Source organism: Crinia signifera, chromosome 8 (genome assembly GCF_055691185.1).
Source record: "Crinia signifera chromosome 8, ASM5569118v1, whole genome shotgun sequence".
Classification (NCBI taxonomy): Eukaryota; Metazoa; Chordata; class Amphibia; order Anura; family Myobatrachidae; genus Crinia; species Crinia signifera.
Window position 1 is genome coordinate 20,508,591 of NC_139224.1, and position 24,630 is coordinate 20,533,220.

At 45.9% G+C, this 24,630-nt stretch overlaps 1 protein-coding gene across 1 annotated transcript in view; it reads right to left on the reverse strand.

Annotated features, from left to right (window-relative positions):
• The window catches only part of LOC146025845 (copine-8-like), a 109,801-nt gene that overhangs the window by 12,809 nt on the left and 72,362 nt on the right, over positions 1–24,630 (reverse strand). The window contains exon 6 of the mRNA XM_083155949.1: positions 10,855–10,894. Coding sequence (XP_083012075.1) covers positions 10,855–10,894 — 40 coding nt within the window. The remainder of the gene's footprint in view (positions 1–10,854; positions 10,895–24,630) is intronic.

The window sequence follows — 24,630 nt, forward strand, 5'->3', positions numbered from 1 at the left end:
CTACCTCCTCTCTCCCCTCAGTATTTCTGTTCCCCACATTCTCTCTCCCCTCAGTATTTATATTCTCCTACTCCTCTCTCCCCTCCGAATTTCTATTCCCCTACTCCTCTCTCCCCTCCAAATTTCTATTCCCCGCCTCCCCTCCCCTCAGTATTTCTATTCCCCTACTCCTCCCTCCCCTCGGTATTTATTTTTTCGCTCCTCCCATCTATATTTCTGTTCCCCTCTTCCCCTGGTATTTCTGTTCCCCTTCTTTTCTCTCCCCTTGGAATTTGTGTTCCCCTTCTCCTCTCACCCCTCAGTATTTTTATACCACTCCTTCTCTCTACCCCCGGGGTTTCTGTCCTCCTCCTTTTTCCCCTCTGTGTTTCTGTTCTCCTCCTCCTGTTCTCTCTGTATTTCTGTTTCCCACCCCCTCTCTCCGGTCAGTATTTCTATTCCCCTACTCCTCTCTCCCCTCCAAATTTCTATTCCCCACCTCCCCTCAGTATTTCTATTCCCCTACTCCTCTCTCCCCTCGGTATTTATTTTCCCCTCCTCCCATCTATATTTCTGTTCCCCTCTTCCCCTGGTATTTCTGTTCCCCTTCTTTTCTCTCCCCTTGGAATTTCTGTTCCCCTTCTCCTCTCACCCTTCAGTATTTCTGTTCCACTCCTCCTCTCTACCCCCTGTGTTTCTGTCCTCCTCCTTTTTCCCCTCGGAATTTCTGTTCTCCTCCTCCCCTCTCCCCTGCATCTCCTTTTCTAATTACAGCTGCTAAACGTAGAGTGTGCCAACTGGGTCACTAGCTGTTGTGGCTGGTTTTGGTATTATGGCATGTTGCCTGTAGGGAAATGAGGAGGTAGGTGGGTCAGAGTGGATTGTACGTGGTTGTACTGTGGTGCATTGGTCGTAGAGAATGAAAGCGAGGAGGGCGGTGTTCAATATGCTTATCTAGAATGTGATGAGGAGAGATAGACCTATTTGAATTTTTGACTGTGCTGCAGCCCCTCCTCCACAACCGCCACAGTCAGGGACATCCAGGAACAGAGCATTTTGTACTTTATAGAACAGGTTATGTTGGAGGGTATGCTCCCATCCATGAATAGATTTTGATAGTAACTTCTGGCCCCTATTTTCTACCTTACTCCTCTTTAAACAGATGTTGGACAAGAAAATACCATTCAGTATTGAGGGAGAATGGGGCAAATGGAGGTGGGTGATTGGGGTATGGATTACAGGGTCAACAATAATTAGGTCAACTATTTTTAGTCGACACCTAAAGGACATTAGGCACAAGGTCGACATGGGGAAAATGTCGACACAAGCAAAAGTTCAACACGGAAATTGTTGACACGAAAAGGTCACTTTTATGGGGTGCCAATTTGTACAGTTAAGCACGTGGACTGAGAATTAGTCCCCCGCCCCACAACCGCTGTGGTGCTCAGTTCACTTTACCATTACCAATCTGGGCGGGTGGGCCAAAGGTGCACCCACGGATCCACTGATCCACTGCGCACAGTGCGGAGCACCACTCGCCCACACCTAGGGCCTTATTCTGGTTGGAGCGTCCGGGCCGTACGCGTACGTCCCGGGGTTTTTAACGATCTGCGCATGTGCAGATACGCTAATGCGCCGGCGCGAACACTCCACAACGCTTACGGCCGGTGTCTCAACGTGCGAAAAAACCTGTACGCGAGTGTACGGGTAATGGGGCGGCATAGGGGCGTGTTGATGGGAGCGGCCGAAATAATGAGGGAAAATGGGCGTAAATATGGGCGTACACGGGGGTGTGCACCAAAAATGAGCGGTGCTACTACCGCACGATCGACTAAGGCACCGTTCATTTCGGACACCAAACAGGCGGCCGCCAACCGCCAGCTCAAACCACCCCTACAGATACCGCATGCCAGCGTGCGCCTGAGTTGGCTAATTAACGCTGATTACTACTCAAACACATACACCTGAATGTAATAAGCAATGCTGCAGTCTATTAACTCCAAACCATGATTTCACTGCCTGCAAGCCACACATACAGCACGCAAACACATTGGAAGCTTATGTTTTTATACTTCGCCACATTTAAAGGTTTGTTTAATTTAAGGTAAGAATCTTTTTATACGCTAAGGTAGGTATTTGCTAAACAGACACATTCACTACGTGCTTTCATAGACTTTACGCAGTAGCACACTCAATCTACACAAGTCGACATGTGTCAACGTGTTCACTCTAATACTAACATAGGTTTTGTATTTAGGATACAATAACATAAACCACATCTAACACCTACAAAGGATGTTTCAGCAATGTTTGAAGCCCATGACCACTATTTTCAACACAATCTTTGTATAGTACCCAAAATAATGACCTGTACCACTATCTCATCTGCTATGATTTGGATTTGACTACACTCTGGATGTAAGATGCCACCAATCACATTATTGCACTCTCATCTCTCTAACAAAGGATTCCTACATCTGCTTATGACACTGTCAAATCATATATATTTAAAAAGTTATGCATGTTTGTTCACAAGCTAATTTATCATGTTTGGCCCATTCACACATCTTTTTTTAGGGAGGACACATATGCATTCCTACACAAATGTACCTTTTCACCCTTGTTTGTCTGCCTCACCCACTCCATGAGGAAAGCATTGTTCTGGACCTGCTTTTACCTACTACTGTAGGAGCTACCTCACCTGCACACAAACTGCTTTCTCACCTATTAAGTTGCTCTGCACATGTGCTGACACAAACTAATTAGCAGGGAAAAGTTGGATAGGAACATGGGAATGGCCATGGAGAGGGTTACACATGGGAAACTTCGACCACACTTCAACAAATGTTCAAAAATACCCTGGTCAGTAAGTACACATAAATCTAGTATTTGTTTCACACAAGAAATGACACATACCACAATTTAGATTTAATTTGTAAAATAAATTTATTTGCTGTTCAGCATCACAGCTTGACACTTTAATGTGAGAAATCAAATAAACAAATAAAATAGACACACAAATAATAAAACAGCCAGAACAAGAGGTTGCATATCTCCAAACATGTGTTACCCTGCAAATGCAATGGTGAAAGAAATGGGGACACCAGAATACGTACTGCAACAACCAGGGTGAATACTAAGCAAGATACACACCACCAAAAAAAAATATCCTGCATTTGTAGAGGTCAAAATACGAACTTTCATGCCCATGGCACGCAAATGGATCGATGGCCAACTCAGGAAGCGGCTGTCCAGTGCAATTTAAACCTTTGGCCTCCAACCACAGAGGAAGTGAACCAGGTCTCATTTGGGCCCTTTTTTGCCCCTTTTAGATGGGGCCTTGGGGACAGGGGCCTTTGGCTCAGCTGGCTTTCGGCGTCTTCCCCTAGTCGACACAGGAGGGTCAGCCGAGGTGGAAGGTTGGGGAGCAGCTTGGGGTGGGGCAGCAGATGGGGGATTGTCCCTTAGGGACCTGGCGGTGGACAGCTGCTCCGCAAGAAGTTCATTCTGGCGGCTGAGGTGTTGGCCAATGCTTAGCATGCCAGCCGCCAGAGTTTCATTAATGCGGTTCAAGGCCTCAACCTGCAGCTGGTTTGTGGCCTTCCACTCCGCCAGAAAATCCGCCACCTGCTGCTGACGGATCGCAGCATCCACCCCTTGCTGCTCGATCCTGTCCAGCGTCACCAACAGGCTCTCACTCCATGTCTCCTGTGGCTGGGGCTGGGGGCGACGTCTTGGTGGAGGCTGGACCACTTGCTCCACCTGTGGCTCTGCAGAGGAAGATGCTGCCGGTACATCCTGACTTTCTGCTTCTGCTAGGATAAGAATTGAAAACAATGTCACCATCACATACGCAATAAAAAATATCTTTCTAAATACAATGCATTACTGTGACTTACCATCAAAAGCAGCAGCAAAGACCTCCGCCGGGAGCTCACTGTCCATATTGGAGATCCCCCTGATCTCCCCCACATCGATCACGTCACAGGAGTCCAGCTCCAGGGGGGTATACTCCAAATGGTCAGGCATAGGACCGCTCCCGGTGGACATGCTGTGGTTGTACCGGTCAGTCATCTTCCTCTTCAGGGCACTTTTGAAGTCAGTCCACCTACAAGTTTAAAAATACAAATATCACCATGAGATATGTGCACCACTGTGCTACGTGTAGGGTTACCACCTAGTCCCTTTAATTCCGGACACATGTTACTTACACAGGTTCTGTGGCAGTTTAAAATTAGGTGAAGTGGAGTCTTGAAGTCAGCCAGCCACAGAACCTGTGTAATTAATATGTGTCCGGAATTAAAGGAACTATGTGGTACCCCTAGCTACGTGACATTTCCTAGTGTGGGTGATCTTATGTTTTTTTGCCATGTGTGGCCAAATATTTCTTTGATGGACAAAACCATGTGCACTGCAGGTGAGGCAGGTGTAAAACCCCACCCAAATCTGATTATCTCTGCACAAGTAACACCTGCCTCACCTGCAGTGCACATGGTTTTGTCCATCTAAGAAATATTTGGGCAGAAAGAGTGAACTAGAATAAGGGCCTCAGTTCCTGCTGGAGACTGCTGAAAAATTGCCCTGACAAACACACTAACCTTTTCTTCACCGCGTCCCAAGTTCTGACCACTGGTAACACCTGGTTCACTTCCTCTGTGATCTTGTCCCAAAGGTTTCTCCTTGCACTGGCACCCGGCTTCCTGGTTGCCAATTCAATCCATTCGCGTTCCCTGGGCACTAGAATTCGCATTTCGGCCTCTACAAATGCAGGGTTTCTCCTTCTGGTGGTGGTATCCTGCTCAGTCATCACCCTAGATGTTGCAGCACGTTTTCTGGTGGCCCCAGTTCTCTCACCATGCACCTGCTGGGTCACACCTGTTTGGAGAGATGCAACCTCTTGTTCTGGCTGGTTGCTTGGCCCTTGTGGAGCTGGTGGAGGTTCACCAGGGCCTGTTACTGAGGGGCCCGCTTGATCTTGCAGGCGACTCCTCTCTTGGGCCCTCCTTCTCCGCTCCTGTTCCCTCTTGTTGAGTGCATCAAGCATGGATTGTGCTGTAGCTCTCTGCAGAGCGTCCTCTGCTGCAGAATCGTCTGAGTCAGACATGTTTGCAGCAATTGTGGGCTGCATCTGACTGAATATTTATATGTTAATCTCCCGCCATGAACAAGGGGGCGTATATTTTTTCCCGCAATGTAGATGCAAATTTACGCCGATATTTCCCGCCGATAACTCCCGCTTAAATTACGCAGGTCTCAACGCACCTGATCAAACACCTGTATATGCACATACACAGGTTGTGGAGCATTGTGCTACATCGTGAAATGTGGGCACCTGTCATTCCAATGACGAGTGTTGTCAGCTGGTATCTGTTGGAGTTCGTGTATGCTTTGTGAGTCACATTTCAAAACATCACGATATAATGCTTTCCTTACATATGTAATGTGTATGAAATTGTCATACAGCAACATGTTGCATTGTGGCCCTTTAGGCAGCGTAGTTATAAGTAGAGGGTTGCGTGTATTATTTTCCGCCTACTGTATATACAGTACTCCTCTCCATGCATATCGGTGTATCGTGCCCCCTTTAAGCAGCGTAGTTATAAGTAGAGGGTTGCGTGTATTATTTTCCGCCTACTGTATATACAGTACTCCTCTCCATGCATATCGGTGTATCGTGCCCCCTTTAAGCAGCGTAGTTATAAGTAGAGGGTTGCGTGTATTATTTTCCGCACACTGTAAATACAGTACTTCTCTCTTCATTGAATGCATGCTGTTGGTTGTGGTGTGTGTATATCGGAACGGTCCGCGTAAGTTTCTATTCGCATCCAGTTTGTTAATGTAAGAAGGATTAATAAAGTTAATACCAAACAAACAATTTTTTCGACCAATCAGCAAGCACCAAAAGTGATATATGTACCTGCAATTAATAACTGCGCCATTGCCAATATGACTTGTCCAAGAGCTAGGCCCTTTTCCACCTTAGAGCTTTTGGCCCTGGTGGAAGTGATGGACCGTCACCTGGGGCCCAGGGGCCCATATGTCAGAAATGCCGACAAGCGGCGGGCGTATACTGCTGCCCGCCGCCTCATCTTCTCTACGACCGGCGTCCGCAGAAGCCTGGGGCAGGTTGAGCGGCGCTGGTCAGACCTGCGCCGGCGGCAGCCGGTTTTACTCAGCAGCCTTCGCCGCCATATTGCCCGATGTAAGTTTTGATTACTAGTATGTCAGCGTTTTTTAGCAATGTTTTGTGTACTTTTTATAAATATGTTCCTGAGTATGGGGGTGTATATGGGGGGTATATGGGTGTATATGGGTGTATATGGGTGTATATGGGGGGTATATGGGTGTATATGGGTGTATATGGGGGTATATGGGGGGTATATGGGTGTATATGGGTGTATATGGGTGTATATGGGTGTATATGGGGGGTATATGGGTGTATATGGGTGTATATGGGGGGTATATGGGGGGTATATGGGTGTATGGGGGTGTATATGGGTGTATATGGGTGTATATGGGGGTATATGGGTGTATATGGGTGTATATGGGGGTATATGGGGGTATATGGGTGTATATGGGTGTATATGGGTGTATATGGGGGTATATGGGGGTATATGGGTGTATATGGGTGTATATGGGGGGTATATGGGGGTATATGGGTGTATATGGGTGTATATGGGGGTATATGGGTGTATATGGGTGTATATGGGTGTATATGGGGGTATATGGGGGTATATGGGGGTATATGGGTGTATATGGGGGGTATATGGGTGTATATGGGTGTATATGGGGGGTATATGGGTGTATATGGGTGTATATGGGGGGTATATGGGTGTATATGGGTGTATAGGGGGTGTATAGGGGGTGTATAGGGGGGGTTTAAGTAGTTGATCAGTTTTTGGGTGTAGGATATCAAATAGTTTGCATGATAAATGTCTGAAATTTCACAGCAATGATAATTTTGAAGGTTATGAGCATGACTAATGTAAATTTTTCTTTCCCCCTTTTTTATGAAACCCAATCTTCGATTTCTATGCCATCAACATGAACATTTCAGCACGGGCAAGGGCACGCATTGAAGCCCGGGAGCAGGCAGCCCGGGACCAGGCAGCCGAGGAGGAGGAGGAAGAGGAGGAGGAAGAAGAGGAAGAGGAAGAGGAGGAAGAGGAGGAAGAGGAGGAGGAGGAGGAGGAGAAGAAAGAGGAGGAGGAAGAGGAGGAGGAGGAAGAGGAGGAGGAGGAAGAAGAGGAGGAGGAAGAAGAGGAGACCCAGGGTGCAGTTTGGACCCACACAATTTCCCCATCCCCTTCCCCCTCCACAACCCCCACCCCCTCCACAACCCCCCCCCCCCCCCTCCACAACCCCCACCCCCTCCACAACCCCCACCCCCTCCACAACCCCCCCCCCCCCAACCCCCACCCCCTCCACAACCCCCACCCCCTCCACAACCCCCCCCCACAACCCCCACCCCCCCCCCTCCCCACCCCATTTCCAACCCCCCTACACCTCTCCACCACCCACCCCCAAACCTCTCCACTCCCCACTCACACCCACTACCTCGGTCCAAACTCCAGGACCATCCCCCTTGCTCGGGACCCCCCCAACCACTGCACAGCCAACCAGCGGCGCCCAGGATGGCTCAAGTAGCCGTAAGTAAATAATGTGTCTAATGTTGACCTACACATTTCTACACATAAACAATCACAACAACCACATATGTGTATCCAACATCAACATTAGTTGCAACATATCACTGCAGGCCGACCATGAGGTGTGTCCTGTCCTTCTCCAGGAACAAGGCTCCCCTTGGTGGTTTTTTTGAGTGTGGCCATGCCTCACCCCTTGAATAATTGACATAACAGTACATCCAATGAGATATCCGACATTAGTGGTGTGGTAGTTATGTGGCTCCAGGTGTTGGGTAACTCCAGTTCCCAGCATGATGTGCAACACAGGGCCGGATTATAATGGAGGCGCAAGGGGTCAGTGCCCCTGGGCCCCCCTCTAGCTAGGGGCCCCCCGTGGTTGTCATGTATTTTTTAAAAATAAAATGTTTAAGTTTTTTTTTTTTTTTTTAGCTAAATGTTTTGTGCATGGGTGGGGTAGTGCTGCAGCTTCACCTATCTGCCAATGTGACAATGATTTATGGTGCTGAGCATCGGGAGCCAAGGCACACTGATTGCACAAGTGTGCAGTGCATTTCTGGGAGTTGACTAAGTCCCATGACACTTTGCACCAGAGGACAGAGGCTGAGAAGTTTGTGCTGAGCTCTGATTGGTGGAGCTCATTACATGCTTCTCAGGTCCATGGAGAACAGCAGCAGCAGCTTAGTCATAGGAGGGTTTTTAATCAGAGGCAGCACTAGGACTGTGAGGTCTCCTCCAGAGTAAGGGGCAGAGGGACAAACACAGGCTTTTCATGTGGTGTGTGTATATATATATATATATATGGTGTCTATTATTATTCCGAGTGCCGCCAACCCCCTGTCTATATATATATATATATATATATATATATATATATATATATATATATATCTATATATATATATATATATATATATATATATATATAGATATATATATATATATATATATATCCCCTGCAGGTAACCATTGACCAAGTTTATTCTGCCTTTACTCTATGTTTTGACAGTATAATATTCGCCCATGCAGTGTGCGGCCAGTAATGACAAGTGCAAGGGGGCCCCCCGCTCTAAAGTACCCCGGGCCCCCCAAAGGCTTAATCTGCCACTGGTGCAACTTAAATGTAGAGATTGTTTTGGTAATAGTGTGTGAGGCCATGCGGATGCATGCTTTACAAACATAGCTGTAGGCCTATAATTTGTACAGCAATGTCCTAAATTTAAAATAGTAAGGAGTGCTTAAGCCACAACAATGTCATAACCCTTAAATAGCACAGGCTAATTGTGAGGTTAGAGGACAGTCCCCCAAAAACAAAGTACCAATTGGGATACAGCATACATTCATTGATGAAGGAGTAATTGAATTAATGTTATTTACTATGTACAGTATGTGTGTGTTAACATATTATTTTTTAGTACTGTGTTTACAGCAGACCCATCTTCAATGTAGTTTCTAAATGTATGTGGCCTTCACACATAACTCTGAACTTTTTATTATGTACAAATACAACAAACATTTGTGTATGTTATATATTAATTTTTTGTTTTATCCCTTCATTACAGACACTGAACAGCAGCAGGAGGAGGTGGCAGCAATAATGCGGGAGATCATGATGACTCTCCTGTACCTCCAGCTCCTTTTTGGGCTTCTGGCGGCCCGCCTTTAATTTTTTATTTATCCCCCCCCCCTTTTTATTTTTGGATAAAATAAAAGTTTGATTACAGTTTGAAATTGCCTGTGTTTTTAATAATAAATATGTTAGAGGGCGTGTAAGGGTAGGTACATACAGATGTGTACTGTAAGTTATACTTGTAATTTGAGGTGAGGGGTAATGATTGATGTGTGAATGTGTGTGTTTTTGAGTAAAATAACACATAGTGAAAATGCATGAATGTTTAATGTTGTTCGATTAAAACATCACACATAACATCAGGGTAGGTATACATGTTACACATTTTGGACAAAGTAATTACGTACATAATTTAGTACATATACAGAAACACCAACATAACTTAATTTAAAAGTAACAGCAATATGGGGACACATAGATAGTGATTAAAATGCCACATTAGAACATAACAAATATACATGTAATGAGGGTTCAAATGTAGTTTTATTAGGTCTTTATTAAGGTAGACAATTGAGTTAATAGAAAACAATAAGTGAATAACAAATAGATTAATTAATCAATTGTCAGATTAGTAGTTGAGAGGCAAGATTTGCAGGTCCATATATGTGAAGGGTATGCCAGCGTGCACGGACGTACGCTCACTCTCACGAGTGGTGACATAAGCTGAGTTTTCCATTGAAAACAATAGGGACCCGTCCGTGCAAACTGGCGTACGCTCAGATCGCCGCAAGAAGTCGGTGGGGAGACGGAGGAAAGACGGCCGTACACGGCGCCGTACGCTCAGTTGTACGCCTGTTGTCGGAGTGCAAGGGCTGGCCCGTCCGCGTACGTTGCCGTACGCTCATTTGTACGCCACTCCCCTTCTACGGTATTTCTGCCCGTACGTAAGCGGCTGAATTGTGGGTGGACTTAACCCTAACGGCCGCGTACGGCTAGCGTGCGGTAATGGCGAACGTACGCACGTTTGGCCGCTCCGAGCAGAATAAGGCCCCTAGTTACGACAGTGCTTTTAAGTGCCACCTTCACAATCTCCCTTACTTGCTGTTTAAAAAATAGGCCAGCACAGTCCCGACCTGCTCACAAGTCAGATACAGACTCACTATATTTATTTAGAATAGAGTCATATTGGACATGGTAGCTATGGAGGATGCCCAGTTTGCGGATACATAATTCAAGTCTCCACCCACAACTGTTACCTGCAAATGATGTATTTCAGCCACTAGGCCGCAACAAAAGTTCTAACATCGATTTTTTAAATGATCCTATCATCAGTCTTGGTATTTATCATGTAGGTGGAAGCAACCTATGAGCACAGATGCTGCTTATTTGCCAGATAGTTTGTAACTGACAGAAACTGTCTCACGATTTTAGAAAGATAAAATATACAATATAAATATAAGTATTTACCTTCTGTGATTCCAGCGTCAGTGATGCAGAGACAGAAATAAAGGCAGAGATGGGATTAGACCTCTCATACGGTAATGTGTGATACACTCTGTGTTTAACAATCATGCCAAAGGGAATCAGCTGCACATTACGGGATGATTGATGTGCGACACACCAACAAATGTTATTGCCAATAATAAATCAGAAACTCACGTGTTTTGATATATTACAGCTCCGGGAGTCCACATTGAACCTGAACGGAAACAGAACGAAAAGTGATATGAAAAAATGTACTTTAAAATAATGTAATGGGTCTGATTCAGGTCTGTTCACTATGCTGTAATCGCAGCCTAGCAAACAGGTAACCACTGCCCCCAAACATCCCAGCCTAACGCTTGCCCTCCTCCTCCCGCCCCGCTGCATGAACCCCTCGCTACCATGCAATTATTTGTGTTGTTTACAGCGTAATAAGGGGGTGATTCGCGTTTGATCAGACGGGGCCGAATTTCCCCACGTTAAACACTGGGTATTCCCCTGGTAATGCAGGTCACTGGGCCTATGCCTGCTGGGGGCGGGAGGCTGAGGTCACAGGACGCCAGCCCCTGCCCCCTCTTAGGCGGACACCAAAGAAAGTAAAAGTCAGTTTAGACTGGGGAGAGAAATCCTTCAATGGTCAGCATGTGAGGGGATGTTCTTGGACAAATCCCCTCACATGTTACCGTGGGGATGCGGGTGGCGCTGGCAGTGGGCGTGTGTGTGTGAAGGGGGGGGGGGGCTGGACATTCGGTGGGGTGGTAGGATGTTTACTTTCTCGCACAGCACCGAAAGAATGCTGCTTAGCGATCCAACATGAACTAGGCCCCAAATGTGTTAGTTTATTGAAAAGCGCGGTTCCACTTTCTGTAAATAATTTTGTATTTGCTTTTTACAGATATTTATATTATCATGTGGTTGCTTACAGCTCCTGTTCGGCTGTTTGCAGGAGCTCCCGCGTAGCAGGAACAGCAGGCGTACACAACGCACAACAGCCACGCGGCACTTCTCTGTCACACGTGTCCGGTCTCCAATGGCCGGCTTGGCAATCCTAGCAACAAGTAAATCCCTTCGTAATTTTATTAACAACTGTGCACAATCTCCCTGGAGAGCAGATGAGTGGGATCCTAGTATTTACAGAGCTGATGGAGAAGCTTAATTAAATGCAATAATGAGAAATCTGTAAATTACTGAGTTCTAGCTGAGTCTTCCCCATCTCAGTTCAGCGAGAAACAATTAAACGCCCCGTATTTCCTCCAAGGGGGTAATTTGCAAATTTCCAAGGCTGCGCTAAGAATCAATGGGCCTTGGTGAATCACCGGCGCTGCTCTCCTCCTGACAAAGCTCCTGTGACTGTGCAGAGCACAGTATTATTATACCGTGGCACGGACTACGATAACCCTGGGCACTCGATGCCAGCTCATCTGCACAGGTTTTTAATAAGATCATTTCATATTTTTGGTGGAATACTTTACAGAGACCATGTCCAAACTGTGGCCCTCCGGCTGTTGTGAAACTACACATCCCAGCATGCCTTGCCATCGTTTTAACGTTCCCTTATATCAAAACTGTGGCAAGGCATGATGGGACTTGTAGTTTTGCAAAACAGCTGGAGGGCCATAGTTTGGACATGCCTTCTTTACAGACTACCCATCTTCTACATTAATACTTTCATCTTCCCCTGAAACTCCATTACTCTCAGCCATCCCAATTTAGGCTAGAGTCCTGATTAGCAAAAAAATCAAGCAACTGGGCAAATCCATGCTGCGCTGGTGGGGCAGATGTAACGTGTGCAGAGAGAGTTGGATTTGGGTGGGTCACATTTTTTTTCTGTGCAGGGTAAATACTTTACACTGCAATTTAGATTTCAGTTTGACCCCCCCCCCCCCAATCTAAATCTGTCTGCACATGTTACATCTACCCCAGCTGCAGTGCAGCATGGTTTTGCCCAGCTGCATCAGGCTCAACGTGGGCACTTTTCACCGCTGAGGTATATACAGTATCTAGGTCGACATTCGCTAGGATGACCATTAGGAATGGTCGCCATGAACATGGTCAACACAAGAAAATGTTGCCCAAAGTTTTCCTATGTTTTTGGTGTCTATGTCGGCATGGACATGTATAAGTTTACCGTGCCCCCACGAACGGCTGGCTACGCTTCCAGCACAGTGCCGTTTATATTCTCCTTCTATGCCCACTGGGATGGTTAAGTACGAACAAGTCGGTTAAAAAACAAAAAAACATGAAAAAACCATGTCAGCCTTTTCCTGATAGAAGTAAATGACACCTATGTCGCTATCTTCTCCGCATGAGCCCCCTATGCTTACCAATAAAATATATTTTAGCTAATTAAACAGAAAAATTAACGAGACCACACGTCGTGTTGAAAATAGGTTACGTTTGAACCTCGGCGCACCTCCCGATCTTATTACGCTCACAGCGCTCTAGAAATACCCTACATCAGGGGTTCCCAAACTGTGTGCCGTGGCTCCCTGTGGTGCCTCGGGACACATGCAGGGGTGCCGCGGCTTGGTGGTCCAGGACCAACTCAAATTATTAATGGTTAATTATTTAGGAGCAAAACCAGTGCTGGTGGCTGTCAATCATAGAATGTGTACAAACAGAAGCAAATCCTGCCCTTTACCACATAACTGCCGCTAAGAATCGCATATAAACCCAATCTAATTAATTTTTTTGGACCTAGGGGTGCCGTGAAAAAAATTCTGATTCTCTAGGGTGCCGTGAATCAAAAAAGATTGGGAACCTCTGCCCTACATCCTTTCTGTCGCCAGAACCTAATACACACGGTATTCGCTTTTCACCGTGAGCAGAGCTGATTATACTGCAAGTGGCATTTTCTGTGCTGGAGGAATACACTGCAGGCTGATCTATACAGCACTGTATGGAAATATGCCCAAGTTATCCGCAGCTATATTTGGACGTGTAAGTGTGCAGAAGACGATCTGCCTGACCCCGTTTCCTCGCTGCTGGCTAATTAATTTCAGTGAAAATGTACTGGAAACATTTCGAGCAAATTTACTGTGAAATTGTCCTCCCCCTGTAATTCATTAGCACAGCGTGAAGATCCGTCTCCCAGACCCTAATCCTTGTATTTGCTGAAGCATTCATTTGAATCTATGCTCAGTGCTCGCGCTGTCCTACAAGACACTTGTCTGTGGTTGGGTTTAGTGAAGCTTTTCATAAGTCATTCCATTAACTGCTTAACCGTCCCGACCCCATAATGCCGGAGACCCCATCATCACAACTAATGGGGTTAGGAAGTCAGTTGTGGCTGATTGTATTGGCCAAGGCTGATACGATCCAGCGGTAAATGCCCTTCTATTCACCCACATTGAGTTTTTTCTATCATACCGGGCGGTATGTACTAAGCATTACATACAGGGGTAAATTTAATAGGATGAGAGATTCAGAAAGTGAGAGATTTGGTAAAAAATCTCCAGGGTTTTTAAAGCGGCAATCATTTACACTGGAAAAACTGGGATTTGGAAGTGTAAATGATTGCCGCTTTAAAAGAACTAGAGATTTCTTACCAAATCTCTCACTTACTGAATCTCTCATCCTATTATATTTCACCCATGGCGTTGATAATGCTAGGATGTGCTTAGAAATGCGATTAATATTGCAAAGGGCGGCTCTTGCAATATGATCTGTCCTTTGTGATCTGGGTTAGTGATGTGCATGCCACAGGTAGTGCTGGGAGGGATCCAATTAGATCCCTCTCCTGGAAAAAATACAAAAAGTAGTCCATAGACTTCTATTGGGTAATGCCGCATAAGGATGGCATTGCCCGCCGGGTCCAAGCTCCAGGAAGTATTGCATTATTTTGCTGCATTTTCGTCTTTATTACATTGCGTCCATTGTATAATATAAACTTTTGTGGCCTGATTCGGAGATGCAGACGAATCTCATGATTCTTAGTAACTGTGTGAGCAAAGGAGCCTGCACGCACAATGTTGGGTAACTATGGGAAATTCAGAGGGGTGTATGTATCAAGGCAAGATAAAGAGAGATAAGGGGAAATTGCCCAAAGCAACCAGTTAGCTTCATAGGTTGTGCTAGATTAATACAGGGCTGGATTTATGGAGAAAGGGGGTGCAGCACAGAGACGATTGCCCTGGGGCCTCCGCACCGACCTGGTCTGACGAGAGCTGCTTCTGTATGCAGTACAGTATTCAGCAGCAGTGGCTGGGAGTGGTGCAGGCTGCGAGAGAAGAGCCTGAAAGAAGGATTCCCGAATTCACACTGAGGGGCAGATCTATTAAGCCTTGAGAAGCAATAGAGTGGAAGATGATAACGCAGCAGCCAATCAGCCCCTAACTGCCATTTTTCAAACACAGCCTGTAACTTGACACTTTATCACTTCACCAGGCTTAATATATCTGCCACTGATTGCCCTGCCAGAGACTTACACATCCCAACGGAGGAGTGTCTAGAGCTGGGAGTGCCTCTGTCTCAAGCATTGTCCCTGTACTTCATTACCAAAACAAAGTGGTGATTTAAGTCAGATCTCTTGTACTAAAGATAGGGCTAATGCAAGGCCCCATGGATAGAGATGATGGACTCATAGATGCAGGCGACTTTGAATACCAGCAGTTATTTCCAAGCACGCAGTGTTGCTGTTGGTATCGCTGAGCTGGAAAAAAAAAAAACAGCTACTAGAAAGGGGTGAGTGCTTGTGTGTGTGTTTGGGGGGGGGGGGGGCAGACATAATGAACATACACTGTATAGGATACATCAGACCAATAACCAGCCAGTATGCTAACATAAGGAAGCCAGTAATCTTATGACCCTTTCAGACCGCACTTTTTACCCGTTATTTTGCCGTTTTTGTACCGTTTTAAAACGGTAATTTGTGCAGTCTAAAAGGTGCAGAGTGAATTTACCGGTTCTATTGAACTGGTATTTCTAAACGGTAATAAAGCAGGGTCCTACCCGTTTCAGACCCGTTTTTTTTTCATCCACTGTTTTCTATGGGTTAAAATTGGTTCAGAGTTGTGAAGGAACAAAAACTGCATTGAAATACCGTTTACGGACAAAAACTGCACTGAAATACCGTTTAAAGACATGTGGTGTGAAAGGGGATTTAGCTGGCAGACCTGTTTTTAGAAACGTTTTAAAATAAAAGTCTGGCTTTCTGTCTAAGATGAGGCTGCGGAGCTGTCCCCTGATCTCGGGTGCTGAAATCATTCCGATGTTCCTGTGTAACTGTGGTGCACCGCCACGTAGTAAATATTTTATAGCACATTATAGAGAAACCTAACCTCGTTATGTGCAATTAACAGAACATATTGCAGCGCATTAAAGAGACATGACATCTGCATAGTAATGTGAGTCTAGGCAACTACACAATAGAGAGCTTAGCAGTATACAAGACCATGTGTATTGTTAGTGCTGACTGGCTAATGACATTAGCTTGGTAATTAAAAAATAAAATACCATTATGGGGATGGGGTGTTAATAATGGGGTTGAGGAAAAAAGTGGCCCAATGGGTCATGGAAACTGTACCTAATCACCGACCAGTGGGACCATAACCGTGGAGCAATAACTCGATTTGTGGCACAGGAACCCAACCAGATCCCACCGCTGCCACCAAATAAAACCATCCGGTAACATCCAGTATGCCCTCATCTGCAACACAGGTAGTTAGCAATGTGGGTTTTTCTGGTTCACTCGCAAAGGCAAATTCCTTCTCAAATGGACACAACCATGTGCACCGCAGGTGGGGCAGATGTAAAATGTGCAGAGAGAGTTCGATTTGGGTGAGTTATTTTGTTTCTGTGCAGGGAAAATACTGGCTGCTTTATTTTTACACTGCAATATAGATCTCACTTTGAAGTAAAAACCCCACCCAAATCTAATTATCTCTGCACATGTAACATCTGCCCCTCCTGCAGTGCACATGGTTTTGTCCATTTGAGAAGGAATTTGCCTTTGCGAGTGAACCAGAATAACCCCCAAAGTCCACTAGAACAAAGTACACAGATTCTATTCTTTCTCTATCAGAACTTTTCTATTATATCTGGAATAGTTAATACCATTTATTTTTCTGCTCCTTCATCTATCTATATTTTCGTGGATATTTCATTTAAAATCGTTTTTTTTTCCATTTGTCTTAAAAAAATAAATAAAACTATAACATTTATGTAACATTGAACAACCAAATCGGATTTAGGGGTAATGGCTGCTTTATCCTCTTCCGCTGAGCAATTTTATTATTTTCATTGTTTGGGTAAAAACCCTCATTTGTGATTGGACCATTTAAAATATAATAATAATATTAATAATAATGATAAGTGGTGACATTTCATTTTATTTATACATATCTACAAAGTGAGACTGGGGAAAACTACGCCCACTCCACCCAAGTTAGAATACAAAATGGTTTAGTGGAAATATTTTGTAGTTACAGTACTTGGGAATTTTAGACAAGCATCTGGGTGCTGCCCCCAGCAGGTGGCGCCCCTAGGCAGGTGCATCAAGGGCCTAATGGGAAATCCGCCACTGTTGTAAAATATGAGGGAGCTGTAATAGGATGAGATTTTTATTAAGGTTCCACCATATTGCATGTTTGAAAATCTGCAATTTTTTTTTACTACTTTGCAAATGTAATGTAGAATGTGAATTTTCGGGTAGAAACGGATATCGCATGTGATTTGGTGCAATTTTTGGTCATGAAAAAGTGCGCTTTTTGTTCATGAACGTGTGGGAATTAATGCACATGTGCAAATTTTTAGACAAAGTACTGTGCAGTTTTCGGTAAAAAGTAAAAAAATCTTCCCCCCCCAAAGCATAACCAGACCCAGGCTCAAAGAACCGGTCCTGGTTTCAGAAAATCAGAGGACAGAAATTATAGGGGTTCCCTGTTTTCTGAAACCAACACCAGACTCAAAGGCCGGTCCTGGAACCACAAGTCCCAGTATGCGGGGCATTAAAGGGCCCACTGGTACTTGTAGTTCCACGACATTACAAATAGTTCAAGAAAACACAGACTTAACAGAATAATATAACTTTATTTCATACTACATTCAATCACTCATACTTACCTATGAATTATTCTCTATGTAGAATACATGTGGGGTACCTGTTGAAGGAAATTATACTCACCCGTTGCTTCCGGTGAAGATCGATCCGCTTCTTGGCCTGTACGAATCACCCCATTCTAATGCAGGGTGTGACCAGTGGCGGCCTCCTCTAGCATCCTTAAAAACTGTCTGCAGTATGGGGGCAGACATTTTCTAAGTGTCACTTTACATTATAGCAGCAGGAGCTGGCGCCGGGAGAGACGGGACCGTGACCACAGATGCGGCAGGACAGGTACGGGGCGGGCATAATGAGCGGGGGGCATAATGCGGGTGGGGGGGCGTCGAAAATTTTTCGGCGGGGGCGCACATTAGGTAGTTACGCCACTGGGTGTGACACTTGCACAAATTATGATAAGAATAAAGAGCGTGTGACATATTGTCCTTCTAGGATAAGGAGTCAGCCACAAAAGTGATATAGATCATTTTCAATTAACTGAAGGGGAGGAGAGGGGAGGAGAATAGAGGGGAGGAGAGGGGTGCCCCCTTGGGAGCAGGAGCCCGGCGGCAGATGACTCCATTACCTCCCACAGTTAGGCCTCTGCCTGGTTTATTGTGGCCAATAATGACAATTGTAAAAGGTAAAAAAATGTATACTGTAATAATAATTTCCAGAGCCGCCTCATCTCCCCCCCCTTCCAGCTATTGCAATGTAACAATTTATTTCTTACAAAAGTGTCCCATTTAGGTAAAACGTCTTGAATAGCGGTGGCGGCTATTGTGTTTTCCGTATGCGCGCCGCATTCATATTTGTCAAAGATAAAAAAAGACGTTCATTTTACATGCTCTCAATACCATTCTGTTATGTGGACAAAAAAAAAAAGAGGACGACTATTTTTAATCTGGCGCACACTATTCATTAATTGGCGACAGGCTACAGCCACTGACTCATCGCCGTGGAGTGAATGGAACAGTGTGTAATAATGCACCTTGACTTGCAAATTTGCTTCTGTCTGTTGACTTGACAGTGGGAAAGCTTAGAAAATGTCACAAACGTCCTGAATTTTTCATTTCAATGTATGAAACAGACTGTGGGAAAAGATCAGAGATTCATTTATAATTAGGTATAGGGCTCCGGTGCCTGCAGGGGAGGAAGGCCAGGAAGACAGGGGGAACCTTGCCTAGGCTGGTCTATCAGTCTATCACTACAGTAGGTTTGGTCGGCATCAGTTGCAGCTCCAGAGGAGGGGGTGCAGCACAGTTCAAAATTCAAATAGGGGAGCCGCACCCACTGCCAGTGAGTCAGTTTGAAATGGCAGTTGATAGCAGTGGCAGTGGCTCCCCTATTTGAATTTAAACAGTGCTTCAGCTCCTCCTCTGGAGCCGCCAATGGTTGGCATCCTCATCCAAACATAGTTCCGGCGCCAGTGTTTTGACGGTATATGAACGCCAGCATTCTGACCGCTAGGATGCCAACTGCATCCCGCGATATAAACTTGTAAACAATGATGATGAAGATTTTTCAAGGGATCTTACATAGCTGTTATTATAGGTTGTGACCAACCAGATTTTATCCAAATAAACTTATACAGTACTAATGGCCGCCATGAGTATGGCCAAGGACACAATACAGGGTTTGGGCATGACCAAGTTGGTGCATGATCTCTGGCCTCGGAGGTGTGGCCTCTGCGAAGGGGCATGGCCACACCCTGTGGAAAAAATTTGCGAGGTACGGGATCCACATCTACACACAGAGCAGCGTGTGCTGAGCTGAGGAGAGAGGCTCTGCTGCGGCAGCAGTCCATCATCTCTCTCCCTGCAATGAGGGAGGGGGGGAAGTGAGCTTGGGGCCCCCCAGCAGACCCGGGCCCAGCGCGCCACTGCCCTCTCCAGATGCCAGCGTGCCTTTGCAAGTGTCCTGACTTTTAAACTTTTTATGTTGTGGGGTATGCTTTACCTCTCTCCAAAGCTGATTGGTTGGCACTTTATCACTGGAAAATCTTATAAAGAACCCCCTCAGGTGGCCGTAAAGAGCAACAATATAACAGTCACCAAATACATTCCCTTTTCCCATACACAATTAAGCAAATAATTTCCTTATAATATAGTCACTTTAAAGGGCCTTTGATTTACCCCACAGGAAGGAAAGATTCCCCCGGCTACTTGTGGTGCCAAACCGAAACACCTCCGTACCTCTAGCAGGAAACCTGTCATCTCTTCAAAGCGGCAGGCAGCTATTAGCATAAATTAGCATGAGACAGAAAGTGTGCACATGGCTCCAAAAGTTAATGCTTTAAAGCGGTTACATTATAAATGACCATGTAGCTGGCACCACAGCCTTCTAACTGCACTGGAAAGTGTGAAATTATTCCAATGACTTCACAAGCAGCAGACAGAATGAGTGACACTTGGCAGCTCCTTAATTCCCCGAGGTACGGTCCATTCAGTGGCATGCAACAGAAGTTTGACCTTTTCGGCCCAGTGCCAGGAAAGAAAGGGTTGGATCGCTGCAATTCATTGTCACTCAGGAGCTGGGGAGACTTTCTTTGGTTTGTCATCAGCATCCCAGACGCTGCTAAATATTTATGTGTTGTTTCTAAGAGAAAACTTGCAGGCTTGCTGAGCCGAATAAAACCTAGCAGGTACCCTTCCCCCTGTTGCACTGATACACATTTGCATTAATGACAATTTATATCATACGGGGGGGGGGCAATATCAGCCAAACAGCGAGCCTGGTAGGTTGCACTAGTTTAATTGCGTAACGTAGCTAATCCAGTGTCAAACGCAGAATTTTTAGAGGGGGGGTTTCCAAATGTAATCCAAAATCTCCCACTATAGTAAGTCTCCCACTGGAGTAAGTACAGGAGTCTGGGGGAGCGGTAACAGCCATGAATATTGGTCTTTTTATACACTGGATACTGTGTGGAATGCGGTATTAATATTTAACAGTGCATATGGTCTGTAGCAGTGGTAGCCAACCCTAGCCCTCGAGATCTACCAACAGTTCACATCTTCCAGACAACCTAGCTGCTGCACAGCTGCACTCATTAATCACTGACACATTTGAAAAGATCCACAGATGGAGCTAATTAGCTCACTTGTGATTCTGTGAGGAGACCTGCAAAACATGCACTGTTGGTAGCTCTCGAAGACTAGGGTTGGCTACCCCAGGTCTATAGTATAGGCTGTTTCAAACATTTAAACTATATAAGTGGTCAGGAAATGTTTAAACATATAATAAATTAAATACACAAACATAATAGAACCAGTACTGCACTTTCTAAGCTCACAATCTCCCACCTCATGTTAAGGCTCCTGTCTCTTCCTTCTTGCAGCTGCTCTTTGGTCCATTGTGATGTTTGAGGGCTCAGATCCACACATACAGTAAATGTGATAGAAGAAGCTGGTACACTGGGCATGTGCAGCAGCTCTGATCTGTCCATTACACTGCATGATGTGGTGGCAGCTCTATTGATCATATTATATATTATATTATATTATATATGCTATTGTTGTCATAATTTAAGGCACTTGCCAAGAGGAGGGGATTTCCGGGCAACCAGAACCGCCCCCCCCCCTGCGTTTGCCTATGTAATCCCAGTGCATATGGGTGCACCATTCACATGGGGTAAGCTCAGCACTTGCACCCAGTGACATGAACAATAGAATAGCTTTTGTCACTTGCTGCAGCAATGAGAAAACAGTTGAATTCCCCCATTGAAAGTATCTAATTAGCCGCAATGACCAGTTTTTGCAAGGCAAGAACAAAACGTGACTTTTTCGCAACCAGCTTAATCATTGCATGCGATAATTCTCCATAGGGTGGGTTAAGTTTGGGGAAAATCCTTACTTTGGTGTTAAAATGTCAGGACTTGGGGCCTGTGTAACCCCTGAGCGCCCAGCCTGCATATTCACATTCGGCTTATCGCTAGACTGCGCGAGGTCATAATGCGATAAAACCCTGCAAGTTTTTTTAAATCGCTGGCCATTCGCAAGTAGGTTGATAAGAAGCCGGCGTTTGTGGGTGGTATTTGGCTGTTTTCTGTGAGTCGGGGGAAACGCAGACGTGCCCAGACATTTGAGTGGAAGTTGCCCAGGGCCCATTCTGCTCATCGACATTAGGAGAAGTTGTAAATTCTTATTATGTTGGCATTTTCAATGTTGATATAATAAGGCTTAGTTTAAGCTGCAGGGAGGAGGGTTAGGCACTAAGGGGGAAAGTTATGGGCCCTGCACACGTAGCGATCCTGCTGAACAATGCTAGAACACTCAGCAAGATTGCTGGGCACACAGTGATGTGTGCTGAGCTATCTGTCAGGGTCAGTGTTCCCTGCTGACCCCAGAAAACGGTTAGAATGTTTCCCTACTGTAGCAGGTGCCGGAATTCTGGTCATTGGACGGTTTGGGACCCAACTCACACTGCGTATACAGCCGCTAGTTATACATAATTCTGGCTTTTGAAACTGGCAAGGTAAATATATCTACGGTCTTGTATGGTTGATATGTTGTGTTTCCGGCTCAGCTTGCTTTCTGCAATTACATCATTGTCCCCAAACAGCTTAATATACAACATATTGTAATCTGAGTCCTACATATATCATTTCACATTATACATGCCTATAGCTGCAGGTGTACAAGGAAGATCCCAGTGGCTTACCTGTCAATCAACACAACTGACTCATCCTGAATCCTCAATACACATAGCAGCGTATCCTCCCTTCAGTATTTAATGCACTTCACACGTTCTCCCAACAGGCTGCAAAACCCATTTCATTTAATGTTTCTATTGAGTGGATGACTGTTAGTGCCTGTCAGTGATGCAATATATCAAAGGCAACACCATGCGACTTGTAAGACGTTACCGGACACAGATTGGGGCCTGAGACTCCACAAACGTTGTGGAGTTAAGCTGGGTACACATATATACAATCGTCGGGCCATTCTCCCGTTCTGGGACGGACGGCTGTCCAGACTGTATAGGTGTGTACGCTGTCCCGATTCCCTCTGTACGAGCGATAAACGTCCAAAACGGTCTTGTCCGTCCATACTCGGTCGGTCAAATTAAGGTGGTAATTGACTGATTGTAGGGCAGGAGTTAAGCTGGCCATACACCTACAGATCGATTGTCAGATCTGGCTGGTTGGAACAAAAATCTGGTAATGGATGAGAGCAAATGACAGTTGACCATTTGCTTTGAAATGCTGGAAAACTGACAAACTGTCACTCAGATATTATCAGGTTTTTGTTCCAACCAACCAGATCTGACAATCGATCTGTAGATGTATGGCCAACTTTACCGTTAGGCAGCGGCCCAGGGTGCTGGGACCTTTGGGCATCGCTGAAGACTCCTAACATGAAAATGAAAGATGTCTCGGAAAGGAACTGTGACCGGACGCCTGCCTTACACTCTGGCTACGCCCTTCGGGTCCACAGATGGCGGTTCCTGGTCTCATGGGACCTGGCCAATAGGGGATTCCCTGTTACCATCAGTAACCGCCTGTTACTGACTCCGCCCACTACACAGTGGGCGGGGATATCGCTGCCACCACCAGGCTCCTACTTAGGTGACGCCTGGAGCCACCGTTACCTCCTCAGGCCCAAACGCTAGCACCTGAGTACTACCTGCTCGATCGTGTGCGTAGACACACTGCTGACACCCCCAACTGGCATCAGTTGGTTCCCCACTGGTCACGGACCAGACCTCTGCTTCAGTAGCTGGCAGAAAGGAACTGGGAGGACGTTGGACCCTTGTACCCAGAACAGCCGGAGAACGGAATAAGTGCAGTAATTCTGTGGGTCGCAAGATGGAAGTGGTCGTCTTGAGGCAATAGATGGTTTATTTGCTCAAATACAAGCTCTTAAAAGAGCCCTCTCCTATCTCTAGGAGGCACAGCATACAGATGTTACAGCATTGAAGTCAGGCAGAAGTACAACTTCACACAGGGCAGCAGCCCTCCTTTTATGTTACTCCAATACACATTACCACAGGGGGTAGGCCCACCCTTTGGTCTCCAACCAATCATCTTAAGTGACAGAGACGTGCATGCGTTGGGCACCTGCACACTCTGCAGTGTCCTTATGGACAGAGGGGAGTGGTTACTCCTCCGAGCCACAGCCCACCTGGGGGGCCAGGTGATAACAGTTCTTTGCGCTGATCTGGAGGATTCCATCTTGCATCGGACCTTACAAGACAACTTCCCAGGAATGAAGAAACTGAGGAAAGTATGGAAACCGCCCCGGTAATACAGTCACGTTTTGGTAATAGATAACTACTATAATAGTCACACATTTCCAAAGAGATCAAGGCAAGGCTGCGAAGTTCCCCCAGACGCCGCTCGTACAGCCAACAAACCCCCCCCCCCCCCCCATGGCCCGCTGCAATCCCCGCCTGCATGCGAATGGATGATTTGGTGCGGGGAGAAATCATCAAATGATTTTTCCAGTGCAAGCAGATCATAGACACCTCTATGCAGTGGCGTAAGTTCGTCCCAGTTGCCCGGAGGCAAGATGTAGATTTGTGCCCCACAACCACACACATCATATATAAAATATGTATATGTCTGCCACGGAAGCAATATTGATGGCTTTCAATTAATGGATTTAATCATGCAGGGGAGGGGAGGTGCTCCCTTAGGAGCAGGAGACCGGCGGCAGATGACTCCATTGTCTCCCAGAGTTCTGCCTCTGCCTCTATGGTATCTCTGGTCTGGGAGTGCCCTGTCTGGGAAGGGGGCGGGCAGCTGACTTCCGCTCGACTTAAGCTGCCCGCACCAACATCATCACCGGATTTCCCAGGGAACTGTGCCCCCCCACCGTCCCACGCCACCCCCCCCCCCCCCCCCCGCCCTGCTTGGTGCGTGCAGGACGGTGAACATGTAGTTAGCCGTGCCCGGTTGCATCCTGTACAAGCACATG